This window comes from Littorina saxatilis, linkage group LG2 (assembly GCF_037325665.1).
Source record: "Littorina saxatilis isolate snail1 linkage group LG2, US_GU_Lsax_2.0, whole genome shotgun sequence".
Classification (NCBI taxonomy): Eukaryota; Metazoa; Mollusca; class Gastropoda; order Littorinimorpha; family Littorinidae; genus Littorina; species Littorina saxatilis.
Window position 1 is genome coordinate 27,158,043 of NC_090246.1, and position 14,814 is coordinate 27,172,856.

The following is a 14,814-nucleotide window of genomic DNA, read 5'->3' on the forward strand; positions in this document are numbered from 1 at the left end:
ATCCCTTGATTTATGTGCACAAGGAGTCCTTTAGCCTGGCCGGTGTAACACGAAATTTTTACTCCACGAAAAATTTACTCCGGAGTAAATATTTCGTACGAAATTCTTACTCCGAGTACACTTTTCGTACGAGAAAAGAATTCCACAAGGCACGAAAAAATTACTCCCTCCACGAAATTGTTACTCCCCATTTTTTTTTTTTTTTACTTCCAGTAAAAATCTCGTACGCAAAAATGGGATGCGGGCGAAGGGATAATGCCAATAAGTGATATCGCGCACACGAATGTCGCGCTACCCTCCTTCCACCCCTTCCACCACCAAGACTAACAGGGGACAAGGGAGTAACAATTTTGTACACCTGGCATGGGAAGTTAAATTGCTCGTGTTGGGGTGAAGTAATTTATTCGTTATTTATTCGTCAGGGGAGTAACATTTTTGTACGAAATGTTTACTCGGAACTCACCTGTCTTGGGGAGTAATTTTCTCGTGTAATGGGGGAGTGCTTTTTTCGTAAAGGGAGTAACTTTTTCGTTCGAAATGTTTACTCCGGAGTAACAAATCTCGTGGGAGTAATTTTCTCGTGTTACACCGGGAATGTTTTTTGCTAAGTGCGTGGAGGCGGTGGAGGGGATGGGAGGAGTGGAAGGGAGAGAGGGAGGATGAAAGGAGATGTGTGCATGTGCGGACGGGAGGGTAGGTGGTGTATGCATTGGCGTCTCTGTGTGCTTTTATCTTGTTGAAACTTCATCAGTCAGTCCATCCGTGTGTCGGTCTGTCCGTCCGTGTGTAGGCCGGTTTGTCTGTTCGTCCATTGATACTCGTTGTTCGTAAGCGTTTGTGTGCTTGGTAAAGATAGGCATGGGTGTGTTTCAGGACGAGTATGTGCCACTCTCGACGCTATACTCAGTATGCTATAGCAACTGTTACTGTAACACACACACACACACACACACACACACACACACACACACACACACACACCAATCTCACGTGCGCGCTCGCGCATTTTTCACGTTGCCAGCGAAGCATCCAAAGTGTACAAGAATGTAGAGAATCAAGCATCATGAAGCAAAAATGTTGCACGTTGTCGCTTTTCTGTCGCGGTCAGGGAGGGACACTGTTGTTTTAGTCTCTTTCTCTGAAACAGCACTATGACTGAGCAAACCCATTTTGCATAACACATATATATTTCCTTTAGTTAAGAGCTCATTTCCAATGCAAACACAGTACATGAGTTTTGTATCTAGGAAATAACAAATAATACAATGCGTCATTTTCGGATCTGTTTTGAAATTTCTTTTCTTAAGCAAGATTTTAATAAAAAAATAAGTTTAACGTTTTAAAGCTGAAATGCAATCCTATTGTCCGGACCGGGAAAAGAAATGTTTACAGTAATATGTCAGTGAATTTTCTTCAAAAATTGCGACCGCCACAGTACCGTACCGCCCCAACGTTTTTACATTTAGTCAAGTTTTGACTAAATGTTTTAGCATAGAGGGGGAATCGAGACGAGGGTCGTGGTGTATGTGTGTGTGTGTGTGTGTGTGTGTGTGTGTGTGTGTGTGTGTGTGTGTGTGTGTGTGTGTCTGTGCGTGTGTGTGTGTGTGTAGAGCGATTCAGACCAAACTACTGGACCGATCTTTATGAAATTTGACATGAGAGTTCCTGGGAATGATATCCTCGGACTTTTTTTCTTTTTTTCGATAAATACTTTTGATGACGTCATATCCGGCTTTTTGTAAAAGTTGAGGCGGCACTGTCACACCCTCATTTTTCAATCAAATTGATTGAAAGTTTTGTAAAGCAATCTTCGACGAAGGCCGGACTTCGGTATTGCATTTCAGCTTGGTGGCTTAAAAATTAATTAATGACTTTGGTCATTAAAAATCTGAAAATTGTAATAATTGTTTTTATATAAAACGATCCAAATTTACGTTCATCTTATTCTACATCATTTGCTGATTCCAAAAACATAAATATGTTATATTTGAATTAAAAACAAGCTCTGAAAATTAAAAATATAAAAATTATGATCAAAATTAAATTTCCGAAATCGATTTAAAAACAATTTCATCGTATTCCTTGTCGGTTCCTGATTCCAAAAACATATAGATATGATATGTTTGGATTAAAAACACGCTCAGAAAGTTAAAACGAAGAGAGGTACAGAAAAGCGTGCTATGCACCACAGCGAAACCACTACCGCGCTGAACAGGCTCGTCAGTTTCACTCCGTTTTGCACAAGCGGCGGACTACGGTCATTGTGAAAAAATGCAGTGCGTTCAGTTTCATTCTGTGAGTTCCACAGCTTGACTAAATGTAGTAATTTCGCCTTACGCGACTTGTTTATTATAAAGTCGGATAAGGTAAATGAGTCATACAGAAAGGGGTTGGGGAGAAGGAAGGGAAGGGGGGAGGGGGGTGAGAGATCTTAATCTTTATTTGCTAAAAATGATAGCAATGCCTTGGCTTCCAACCTTTCCTCAGACAAATACAACTGGAATCGTGAAAATCTTTGCCGATATGATTCGTTTCCACTGTAGAGGAACAGGTTAGGTCAGGGACTGCAGAAATCTTCCAACATTTGCCTAAATGTATACATGTCTATTGTGGCAAATTTGACCAAGAAAATAAATCCTGGAATAATCTCTGTAAGGACACCGCTTGAGGAAAAGCATTCGGACACATCTGTTTGTGATCTAATTTATAATTATGTTGCTCCCAAAAACAAATGAGCCGCCTACATTAAGAGTTTTTTTTCCTTGCACGCAAACAGCGCATCAAACCTCGATCATGGTTCTTTGAATAACAAATTGCAATTTTGCGTTTCTGTTGTATGTCTAAGCTTTCTTCCGCCTACTTTTCTTGGACAGCTCGATGACGTAGCTTAAATTTTGCTTTCTGCATTGAATAAGTCAGGCACTGTTAAAAGAGAAAGAAACCATTTCAAGTAACGATTTTGTTAATGCTAAAATATAGAGCGAGAGAGGGACAGGGGGGGGGGGGGGGGGGGGAAGAGAGAGAAGGACAATAAAGACAAGATAGATAAGATCAATCTTAATTTGCAGAGATGGTGGCATTGCACACAAGCGCGTTTGTTTGTTTCAACAAGCCCTTGCCTGGGTACGGACTTAGAAAAATACAGAGACAGAGAGACAGACAGGCAGGCAGAGGAGAGACCGGTTGAGGAAGGAAAGGTGAAGGTCAATATTTGGACTGGTGTCTATTTTGCATCGTATGTATGGAGGAAGAAGCAATTCGAAGCACATCGAACCATTTTCTGTCAGCTTACAGTACTTCACTAAAACTAAGCCTGTTGGTTCATTAGCGCGGCATAGTAATCTTCCTTAAGTAGAAATGTAGTGCTAATGGACAACAGCCAACAGGCTGGCATGTTAACTACATAGATGCTGCCAGACGACTTGTTGTGGTTTAAAAGAGAGGGGAGTGAAGGGGGCAGGGGGGTTGGAGGTCGTCGTACATCTCTTCTTCAGTTTCTGGCTGACTTATCCGTTAAAAGGAATCATCGTTAAGCTGTAGTTTAATCAACTTAAAATGTAAGTATGATCCCAGAGGGAGAGAGTATTCTGAATTCACTCCATGTAAGTTTGTTTGTTCAGACACCGGCTCAGAAGATGTGAATAGATTTGGTCGTGATTTCCGCAGAATCATCTTTGCAGCACATGGCTTTTGCAACGACACGAAATGACAGCTGTCCCTCTATGGTTTAACGGCAATACACAACCAAACAACAAGACAGGCAATACACAACAATCACTCTTTTCGTTGGTGAATGCTGAAAGAACAGGGTACCGTCTCGGAAATAGGGGGCCAACACTGCTTGGCTGTACTTACCACGTTCGTTTCTCCAAGCCTTGGTAGCGGTGGGTGTCATGTTGGTAGGCACCGAGTTTGGTACATGTATGATGTTAATTGAACATCATCATTAGCCTTTCAGAAAAAAAGAAAGAAAGACCGACAGAAAGAAAAAAAGGTATAGAGTAAAGAATTGAAAGGAAAAAAAGAGACAAAGAAAGAAAGAAAGAAAGAAAGAAAGGAAGAAAGAAACAAACAAACAAATCAAAAACAAAGAAAAAAAGTAACAAAGAAAGAAACAAAGAAAGAAAGAAAGTAAGTAGAGAAATAAGGAATGTGGCAGGTACATTGTGAATGTACAGTCACAAAAAGAAAGAGAGAAAGTATAAAGTTTAAACAAGTCGCGTAAGGCGAAAATACAACATTTAGTCAAGCTCAGTCGAACTCACAGAATGAAACTGAACGCACTGCATTTTTTCACAATGACCGTAGTCCGCCGCTTGTGCAAAACGGAGTGAAACTGACGAGCCTGTTCAGCGCGGTAGTGGTTTCGCTGTGCTGCATAGCTCGCTTTTCTGTACCTCTCTTCGTTTTAACTTTCTGAGCGTGTTTTTAATCCAAACATATCATATCTATATGTTTTTGGAATCAGGAACCGACAAGGAATAAGATGAAATTGTTTTTAAATCGATTTCAGAAATTTTATTTTGATCATAATTTTTATATTTTTAATTTTCAGAGCTTGTTTTTAATCCAAATATAACATATTTATATGTTTTTGGGATCAGAAAATGATGAAAAATAAGATGAACGTAAATTTGGATCGTTTTATAAAAAAAACATTTTAATTACAATTTTCAGATTTTTAATGACTAAAGTCATTAATTAATTTTTAAGCCACCAAACTGAAATGCAATACCAAAGTCCGGCCTTTGTCGAAGATTGCTTTACAAAAATGTCAATCAATTTGATTGAAAAATGAGGGTGTGACAGTGCCGCCTCAACTTTTACAAAAAGCCGGATATGACGTCATCAAAAGTATTTATCGAAAAAAAGAAAAAAAGTCCGGGGATATCATTCCCAGGAACTCTCATGTCAAATTTCATAAAGATCGGTCCAGTAGTTTGGTCTGAATCGCTCTACACACACACACGCACAGACACACACACACACACACACACACACACACACACACACACACACATACACCACGACCCTCGTCTCGATTACCCCTCTATGTTAAAACATTTAGTCAAAACTTGACTAAATGTAAAAAGAGGAGAATTGTGCTTGTAGGCAGAATCGAAGAGGCTGAATTGTTCCATGAAGCACAGCCATTCAAGCCAAGTTTTTTTCAGAGAAAACTCGGTAACGCTTTTGGCGAGTTTTTACTTTTGAACCTAGTTGACATCTTCTTCAATTACTTATTTAACTATTCCATCACATCAAACTTAACAAGGATTCATTTGAAACAGATCGGGAAACGATTTAACGTTTCGATACGAATGACGCTGTTAAATCACTCTTGTAATTGTGCTAGCATCGAGAAGGTTAAAGTGGATACGTTTGAAACTTACGAAAGGAAGAAACTTTACGACTTTGATCGGGTGCAGGAAATGCAACTTTCTGTAAGAACGCCATCTTAAAGGCTGCCATATTCGTTGCGTTCATTAATTAATTCATATTGTTTACATGTGCCAATAATGTTATAAAACTGTACCTAAGGGGATATAATAACGATTGGCTGTAGCTTTCGAACACAGACAAAATTATTTCAGTATTGCAAAGTGGTGTTGATAGTGTCGAATGTAAACAGAACAGTCTCAAAGTGAAAGTGGATGTTTTCCGGAAATTGCGCAGGCGGAAATATACGATCTCTCACAGCACATATTCGCAAGAATAAGGCCACAGGCTTCAGCTGACAAGCTACAAGTACATCTAATTTTCTAATAGGCCTATGTACTCACGTGTCCAGCAAAACTTTGGCGAGTTCAGTATCCCCTTTGTACTTGGTTCTCAATTTGAAGCGATGGGCCTCTGACGAAAACAATCTTTCTTTCAGCGCGACCCAACGCTGGTGCTGCGTGGTGATGAAGCAAGGAGTCCACTTTCTCTTCTCAGCAGATTTAGTGGCCTTGACAGCTTTAGACGGGTTTACTTCTATCTTTTTTGCCATTGTACGCAACCGCGCTTTGACTGTCTCCGACGCCATCTTTGGTTTACGAAACGTCACGAAGTGACGTCAACGGTCTAAAAATAGCCCAAGTCCTGGAGAACTGTTGCTAAACAATGCAATAAAGAATTAATTATTTCTCGTAATTGGTAAGGACTTCAAACCTAAAACTTTGCAGGAAGCTTAATTTATACATCCCCGCAACGATGGGAAAAGCCCTGGAAGTAATTAAACTAATTAAATAGGACTATATGTCAGCCTTAAACTGAATGTTGCAAACGAATGCCATGTCATTGTATCCTGAACCTTAAAAGGGCCAAGCGTACAATTTCCTTTTTATAGGGTTTTATTTTGTCTTGTCTTATTGACATATTGTCAGAGATTTACAACCTCTGTCACTGACGATGTCGTTTACACATTTCCAGAGGTTGCTGGCTGGTTGTGTAAAGCGAACGCAGTTAAATGTTTCCCATTGAAGCGAAAGTTTCTATCATATTAACGCGAATGTAGTCTATTCGTACCGATTTACATATCTTAAGGTGATGCAAAGTTCAAGAACATTAATGTCGGAATATTCGTGAGCTTGTGCATTTTGATTTTAGAATTACAATGGGGAAAAAATATTTGATTACAATGCGGATTTATGCCGATTCAAATTATTTGTAAATTGTGAGAGGATAAAAGACGAAGATCTCAGCTGAGCATTGTGAAACTACAAGAAGATCAGCTACACACTCCCAATTTTCGGGGGGGAATTCGAAAACGATAAGTTGCCAATGAAGGAGACAAATAAACAGAAAAATGGAGGCAAACGACAAAAGGAAAAGTAGTGCAATTTCTCGTATCTCAAGTGAAAAAACAGCTTGAACTCATGCCACCTTTTTCCCTGCAAACATCAAATTTAGTTTAGCGTCAAACAAACAACAAGAAAAATTTTACTGTTTTACATGTTCAAAACATATCGGTTCTGAGCAAATGTCCTTTTAACACTCAATTCTGCAATCGCGGTTTTTTTTATTCAAGTTTTAGATTTAACACTGCTAACTTTTTTTGTTTCGTGGCAGAAAGAATTCTTTTTTTGTTGAAAGAAATCGATACAATTTGACCTGCGCGCTATCCTAAAGCAGATAATTTCATCGGATTTGTTCAAGTTGAATGCAAATCCTCATGCAAGAAACCGGCAGTGACGTAAGTCAGCTTCTTCCGGGTTGCAAACTTTCTAATGATGTGTCTTTAAATGTTTCAGTTTCTTTCGACAGTATTTATTTCATTTACTGTCCTCTTTTCTTACATTCTCTCTTTCTTTCCTTCTTTCTTTCTTTTTATATTTAGTCAAGTTTTGACTAAATATTTTAACATCGAGGGGGAATCGAAACGAGGGTCGTGGTGTATGTGCGTGTGTGTGTGTGTGTGTGATAAATGTCTTTGATGACGTCATATCCGGCTTTTCGTGAAAGTTGAGGCGGCACTGTCACGCCCTCATTTTTCAACCAAATTGGTTGAAATTTTGGTCAAGTAATCTTCGATGAAGCCCGGACTTCGGTATTGCATTTCAGCTTGGTGGCTTAAAAATTAATTAATGACTTTGGTCATTAAAAATCTGAAAATTGTAAAAAAAAATAAAAATTTATAAAACGATCCAAATTTACGTTTATCTTATTCTCCATCATTTGCTGATTCCAAAAACATATACATATGTTATATTTGGATTAAAAACAAGCTCTGAAAATTAAATATATAAAAATTATTATCAAAATTAAATTGTCCAAATCAATTTAAAAACACTTTAATCTTATTCCTTGTCGGTTCCTGATTCCAAAAACATATAGATATGATATGTTTGGATTAAAAACACGCTCAGAAAGTTAAAACAAAGAGAGGTACAGAAAAGCGTGCTATCCTTCTTAGTGCAACTACTACCCCGCTCTTCTTGTCAATTTCACTGCCTTTGCCATGAGCGGTGGACTGACGATGCTACGAGTATACGGTCTTGCTGAAAAATGGCATTGCGTTCAGTTTCATTCTGTGAGTTCGACAGCTACTTGACTAAATATTGTATTTTCGCCTTACGCGACTTGTTTTATATTTAGTCAAGTTTTGACTAAATATTTTAACATCGAGGGGGAATCGAAACGAGGGTCGTGGTGTATGTGCGTGTGTCTGTGTGTGTGTGTGTCTGTGTGTGTGTGTGTGTGTGTGTAGAGCGATTCAGACTAAACTACTGGACCGATCTTTATGAAATTTGACATGAGAGTTCCTGGGTATGAAATCCCCGAACGTTTTTTTCATTTTTTTGATAAATGTCTTTGATGACGTCATATTCGGCTTTTCGTGAAAGTTGAGGCGGCACTGTCACGCCCTCATTTTTCAACCAAATTGGTTGAAATTTTGGTCAAGTAATCTTCGACGAAGCCCGGGGTTCGGTATTGCATTTCAGCTTGGTGGCTTAAAAATTAATTAATGACTTTGGTCATTAAAAATCTGAAAATTGTAAAAAAAAATAAAAATGTATAAAACGATCCCAATTTACGTTTATCTTATTCTCCATCATTTGCTGATTCCAAAAACATATAAATATGTTATATTCGGATTAAAAACAAGCTCTGAAAATTAAATATATAAAAATTATTATCAAAATTAAATTGTCCAAATCAATTTAAAAACACTTTCATCTTATTCCTTGTCGGTTCCTGATTCCAAAAACATATAGATATGATATGTTTGGATTAAAAACACGCTCAGAAAGTTAAAACAAAGAGAGGTACAGAAAAGCGTGCTATCCTTCTTAGCGCAACTACTACCCCGCTCTTCTTGTCAATTTCACTGCCTTTGCCATGAGCGGTGGCCTGACGATGCTACGAGTAAAATGGCATTGCGTTTCATTCTGTGAGTTCGACAGCTACTTGACTAAATATTGTATTTTCGCCTTACGCGACTTGTTGTTTTTTCTTTCTCTTTTTCTTTCTTTCTTACTTACTTTCTTTCTTTCTTTCTCTTTTTCTTTCTTTCTTTCTTTCTTTCTTTCATTTTGTTTTTCGTTTTCGATGTTCGCTCGCAGAGTAGAGTGCCACGAAAAAATATGACCCTTTAATTGGACGTCCCGTGCTTTATCATCTAAAACAATCTCCGGTATCAAAATGAAATGTATGCATGCTGTCTTATTCCCGATGAGAATTGTATGCAGCTACGATGAAAGTTTTCGAAAAAGGAAAGTACAGTGTGAACTGATCAAGAAAAAGAAAACTATTATCCAAAATGTCTCCTCGGAGTTCAATATTGATTCCCAATCATGTCCGTTGACAGCATAATCCTTTCATGGAAGACATGGAACGAATATACGCGAAATGTATACACCTCAAAATGAATAGTACCCAATATTGACGGACTGTGTGATGATATCTTCTGCTATGGTCTGTTGAGACAGTGATATCAAAATCGAGACAGGAGGTCGAGATTTTGATATCACTGTCGAAACAGACCAATAGCAGAAGATATCATCACACAGTCAGTCAATGTTAGATATATTGCTAATTCTCTGGACATGTTGTATTTACTGTAAAAAAAAAATTACAAAAGTATTTGTCTCAGTTTTGGCTGTTCCATATCCCTCCCTCTGATTATTATTTCTTTTTGTTCACTCTTTTCTTGTACTTTTCAGTATTTTCAAATGTCTTTTCTTTCAAAAAGTCTTTAGTCACTTGCTCAACTAAATTCTGGGATCATTACATTTTCATATATATTTGTTTGTTTTTAAATTTAGGTGTTTTTGTTTTTGAAGTGGGGAAGCAATAAAGAGGTCGTCGATATCAAAACTGATATCGACGGAAATGTCGTCGATATCACTTTTGCACTGAGCTCAGTTTTGCCCACTTGACCAATGGAAATCCACGTAACATATGAAATATAGCAATATTGTTTCCTTCACTGTAGATGAGAATTCCTCGTGCGCACACCGCGCTCTCAACATCCCCGACAAGGAAAGAAGTGTAACGCCTTGTTTCATGTTAAAATGCAAATTTAATCGTAATGGAATTGCGCTGTTTCCTTTACCGCTTTTGTTTTTATATTTAGTCAAGTTTTGACTAAATATTTTAACATCGAGGGGGAATCGAAACGAGGGTATGGTGTATGTGCGTGTGTGTGTGTGTGTGTGTGTGTGTGTGTGTGTGTAGAGCGATTCAGACTAAACTACTGGACCGATCTTTATGAAATTTGACATGAGAGTTCCTGGGTATGAAATCCCCGAACGTTTTTTTCATTTTTTTGATAAATGTCTTTGATGACGTCATATCCGGCTTTTCGTGAAAGTTGAGGCGGCACTGTCACGCCCTCATTTTTCAACCAAATTGGTTGAAATTTTGGTCAAGTAATCTTCGACAAAGCCCGGACTTCGGTATTGCATTTCAGCTTGGTGGCTTAAAAATTAATTAATGACTTTGGTCATTAAAAATCTGAAAATTGTAAAAAAAAATAAAAATTTATAAAACGATCCAAATATACGTTTATCTTATTCTCCATTATTTGCTGATTCCAAAAACATATAAATATGTTATATTCGGATTAAAAACAAGCTCTGAAAATTAAATATATAAAAATTATTATCAAAATTAATTTGTCGAAATCAATTTAAGAACACTTTCATCTTATTCCTTGTCGGTTCCTGATTCCAAAAACATATAGATATGATATGTTTGGATTAAAAACACGCTCAGAAAGTTAAAACAAAGAGAGGTACAGAAAAGCGTGCTATCCTTCTTAGCGCAACTACTACCCCGCTCTTCTTTTCAATTTCACTGTCTATGCCGTGAGCGGTGGACTACGAGTATACGGTCTTGCTGCGTTGCATTGCGTTCAGTTTCATTCTGTGAGTTCGACAGCTACTTGACTAAATATTGTATTTTCGCCTTACGCGACTTGTTGTTTTTTGTTTTTGGCCAGCGTATATATTGAACTCATGCTTTATGTCTGTTCATCTGGGTCTCTCCCTGTCTGTTTGTTTGTCAAGCAGTTTGTTATGTGGTGTACCACCCCCACCTCATCCAACTCTTACGTAGGGTTGGACATTATACATCATTGTGGAGCAACCTCTTAACGCCAAGTACCAACTGCAAAAACACGCGCGCGCGCACACACACACATACACACACGGACACACACACACACACACACACACACACACACACACACACACACACACACACTCACGCGCGCACATTATTCAAAACAAATGTTAACTACTACCTAACTTCATTTCAGACCCACACCCATTATTATACACACATTTCACATTTAAACCATTATTTGGCCCCCTGTCGATATTTATCGACTAAGTTCCTTGTCTTCTTCTTGGGTTAGTTTAGACGTGCACAAGTCGGTAAATGTAGACCTCAAGGTTGAAAGGTAAAACCCAATAAGCGAACTCCGGAAATAACTCTGTCGGTTTTGTATGGGTTGTGCCAAAGAGTGAATACTCCTGCTTTTAGTGACGCAATCATTTAACACGTGCTCCTTGTCCACGTGTTTCCGACACACCCCTTGCTAGTGTAAGGACTGGGTGGCCGAGTGGTAACGCACTTGCGCTCGGAAGCGAGAGGTTGCGAGTTCGACCCTGGGTCAGGGCGTTAGCAATTTTCTCCCCCCTTTCCTAACCTAGGTGGTAGGTTCAAGTGCTAGTCTTTCGGATGAGACGAAAAACCGAGGTCCCTTCGTGTACACTACATTGGGGTGTGCACGTTAAAGATCCCACGATTGACAAAAGGGTCTTTCCTGGCAAAATTGTATAGGCATAGATAAAAATGTCCACCAAAATACCCGTGTGACTTGGAATAATAGGCCGTGAAAAGTAGGATATGCGCCGAAATGGCTGCGATCTGCTGGCCGATGTGAATGCGTGATGTATTGTGTAAAAAAAAAAATCCATCTCACACGGCATAAATAAATCCCTGCGCCTTGAATATGTGCGCGATATAAATTGCATAAAATAAAAAAATTAAAATTAAAATTAAAATCCCTGCGCTTAGAACTGTACCCCCGGAATACGCGCGATATAAGCCTCATATTGATTGATTGATTGATAGTGTCTGGCCTATAATGTCACGTAGAAAAGTTTACCTCAATAAAAGGAAGAGTATTCACTCTTTCACAACCTATACAACTCGTCAGTGTTAATTCCGACCATCGTCTATTACTACCAATGGCACACTAAATGTCTCTATGTGATGATGCTATCACTTTTTCGCCTTGTTGTAACCGTAAATGTGTACTGCTTATTATTTTTTTCAGAACGTGTCATTCAGCAATTAGCTTGATATTGGTGGGTTTTTTGTGTGAAACGATTGTAGACAGCAAAAGTGAATAAATAGAGAATACTACATGGCTTGCTGTGTCGTACCAGATTTACACGAGTTGTTTTTTCAAATATTGAACTGCGAGCGAAAGCGAGCTGTTTACTGTTTGAAAAAGCAACGAGTGTAAATCTGGTACGAAACAGCAAGCCATGTAGTATTCTGTTTATCCTACATACTGTACTTACGTGTATTTTACTGAAAATGTCCTGCAGTCGAGGCAGCTAACTTGAAGACCCTTGTTTTGGAACCTTGATCTCTTCTAAAGCCTCATGCAATCTATTACGTCAAAATAAAGAAACGTCACTCTGAAAGTGTGGCGTGACGTGTTAGTTCTAAAAATTCATCGAGGGTAATTAGCGAGCGCAATTTTTTTCTTCTCTATAATGACGTTTGTCTCGGTGACTTTGGCATCATAAGCAGTGGAAAAACAGGTCCCTGCCAGACTTGCTTGACATGACCTCATTTACATGATATACACACGTGTGATTTGAACGATTATTATCTCACGAGTGTCTCTCTCACGTATGTAGGATAAAACACAATAAAACCAAATGTCTTTGCCATGTTCCAGGTGCAGACCCCAAGCTGCGGGACCCAGGACGCAAGCTGTGCGCCGAGGAGTGGGCGCGCTACTGCGGGCGCAAGGACTGCGCCGACGCCATTGCCAAGTTCTCCAACACCAAGCGCTTCTGCTCAAACCGAGCACGCCTGGCTGGCGGCGGTGGTGAACTCACCGGCCTGGAACGGGCTAACAGCCTGCCGGACCTCTTTGCGGGGCAGCAGGAGCGGCCCAAGCCCGCCGTGCACAAACGCTCGCACTCCTTGCGCAAGAAGATCAAGAAGATCCTGCCGGGGCACCACGACAGCAACACGCTCAACGTCACCAACTCCGGCAGTCCCTTCGCCGTCATCGCTCGCTGTGTGTCCACCCCGGCCCTTCCCGGGGGCCTCAAGTCTCCCCCTGCCCTGAAGAGACCCGTCAGCACCGACAGCATCCCGCGGGTGGAGGTGACGATTCCCTACGACGAGGACACGCACGCCGCCACCATGTTGGAGTACCCTATGTGTTCCCGGCGGCGGATTCGTCGCGCCCAGCCTCCACACTACCCCATAGACAACAGGGACCCCGTGGCTGTGACTCGTTGATATATCTCACAAATTAGGGGAATTTTGGGTAGAGGGTGATATATAGATTTATCGTACGTTATGATTTGTATTTTTGAGGCGCTGCGACTTTTGATTTATTGGTTGTGTTTGGAAATCAGGAAGTGCAGCGCCATGTGTCGTGGGTCTGACATTGGATGTGAGACTACGTGGCACATATCTGACGAAAGAGAGACCAGGTGTTATGTATGCTCTGTTGTGATCTCTTTTTTTTCTGGACACTGTCACAGAGAAACCAGGGAGCTCTGCAGCTAAGTACTGTGGTCATAAGACCGTGGGTATGGCTTCCAAATAACAAACCTGGTCTATCTTCATCAAGATTTGCGATTTGCCATTTGCACAATTTTCACCTACGGAAAAGCAGGGAGTACTATGGACTGTGGATATAGATAAACAATTACGCGTCCAATATGCACTTTTGGGTGATTATGACTTTGCGGAGCATATAATTATGGGCTAACTTGGAAACCGGAGAGTAACGCAGAAAATCTCACACATCTCTTGTGATCACCAGGCACCTTGTTTGGATAAACACAGAATGGCAATGTGCATCGAAATCCTAACATTGTGAAACACAAGGGCTTCAATTGTATGATTTCATGCAAAATCGAAGAACGCTGCACTCCTAACATTTACCTTCTGTCCTGGTAAGACTAAATCTGGTCTGACTCAGTGAATGGGCAAAGTGTCATTCAACCCACTTGCGATTCGTAGTCATAAAACAATGTAGCAGAGATTGGTTGTTCTGTTCGAACAACGGTGGGCAGAGTGCGATTTATCATAGCTAAGAACAGCTATATTGTATAGCTCTAAATCGCAGCAGTATCAGACATAGAGACTCTGTCTTTGGAAAGATGCCATTTATCCTGCCTTTTGATTCACGTCTGTGGGAAACTCTCTCCGTGGCTCCTGGATCCACTGGGAATTCGAATATAGAAGTAAGGTGCCGTACGTGATATTCGTTATCTTCAGACAGAACGGCAGTGAATCGTCCATCTCAAGCAAATCTGGGCCAAGATGGTTGCGATTACGAGGCACCTGGAATATAAACCGTTGCGGTGATGTGTGTTTCTAGGTTGTCGTTTGCATCGATCATGGCAACTGTTGGACATAAGGGAAAACCGAGACACACAGATGAAGAGAGACAACGTGGCTGTGTGATTTGTTGACCAGACTGAATAGCTGGATACAGAAACATTTTGTTATCCAGATTCCTGACTAAAACGTCAGGACTGTAAGTCGTCTATCAAGAGATCCTGATCATTGGGGTCATTGAACTGGTTAAATGTTGAGATATCTTTGTCCCTTGTCAGC

General features: G+C 40.0%; 1 protein-coding gene across 1 annotated transcript in view; it reads left to right on the forward strand.

The window, feature by feature from the left end:
* Window positions 1-13,482, forward strand: part of LOC138952554 (uncharacterized) — a 35,811-nt gene extending 22,329 nt beyond the window's left edge. Inside the window, exon 4 of the mRNA XM_070324245.1 lies at window positions 12,908-13,482. Coding sequence (XP_070180346.1) covers window positions 12,908-13,482 — 575 coding nt within the window. The remainder of the gene's footprint in view (window positions 1-12,907) is intronic.
* The last annotated feature ends 1,332 nt before the right edge of the window (window positions 13,483-14,814 follow it).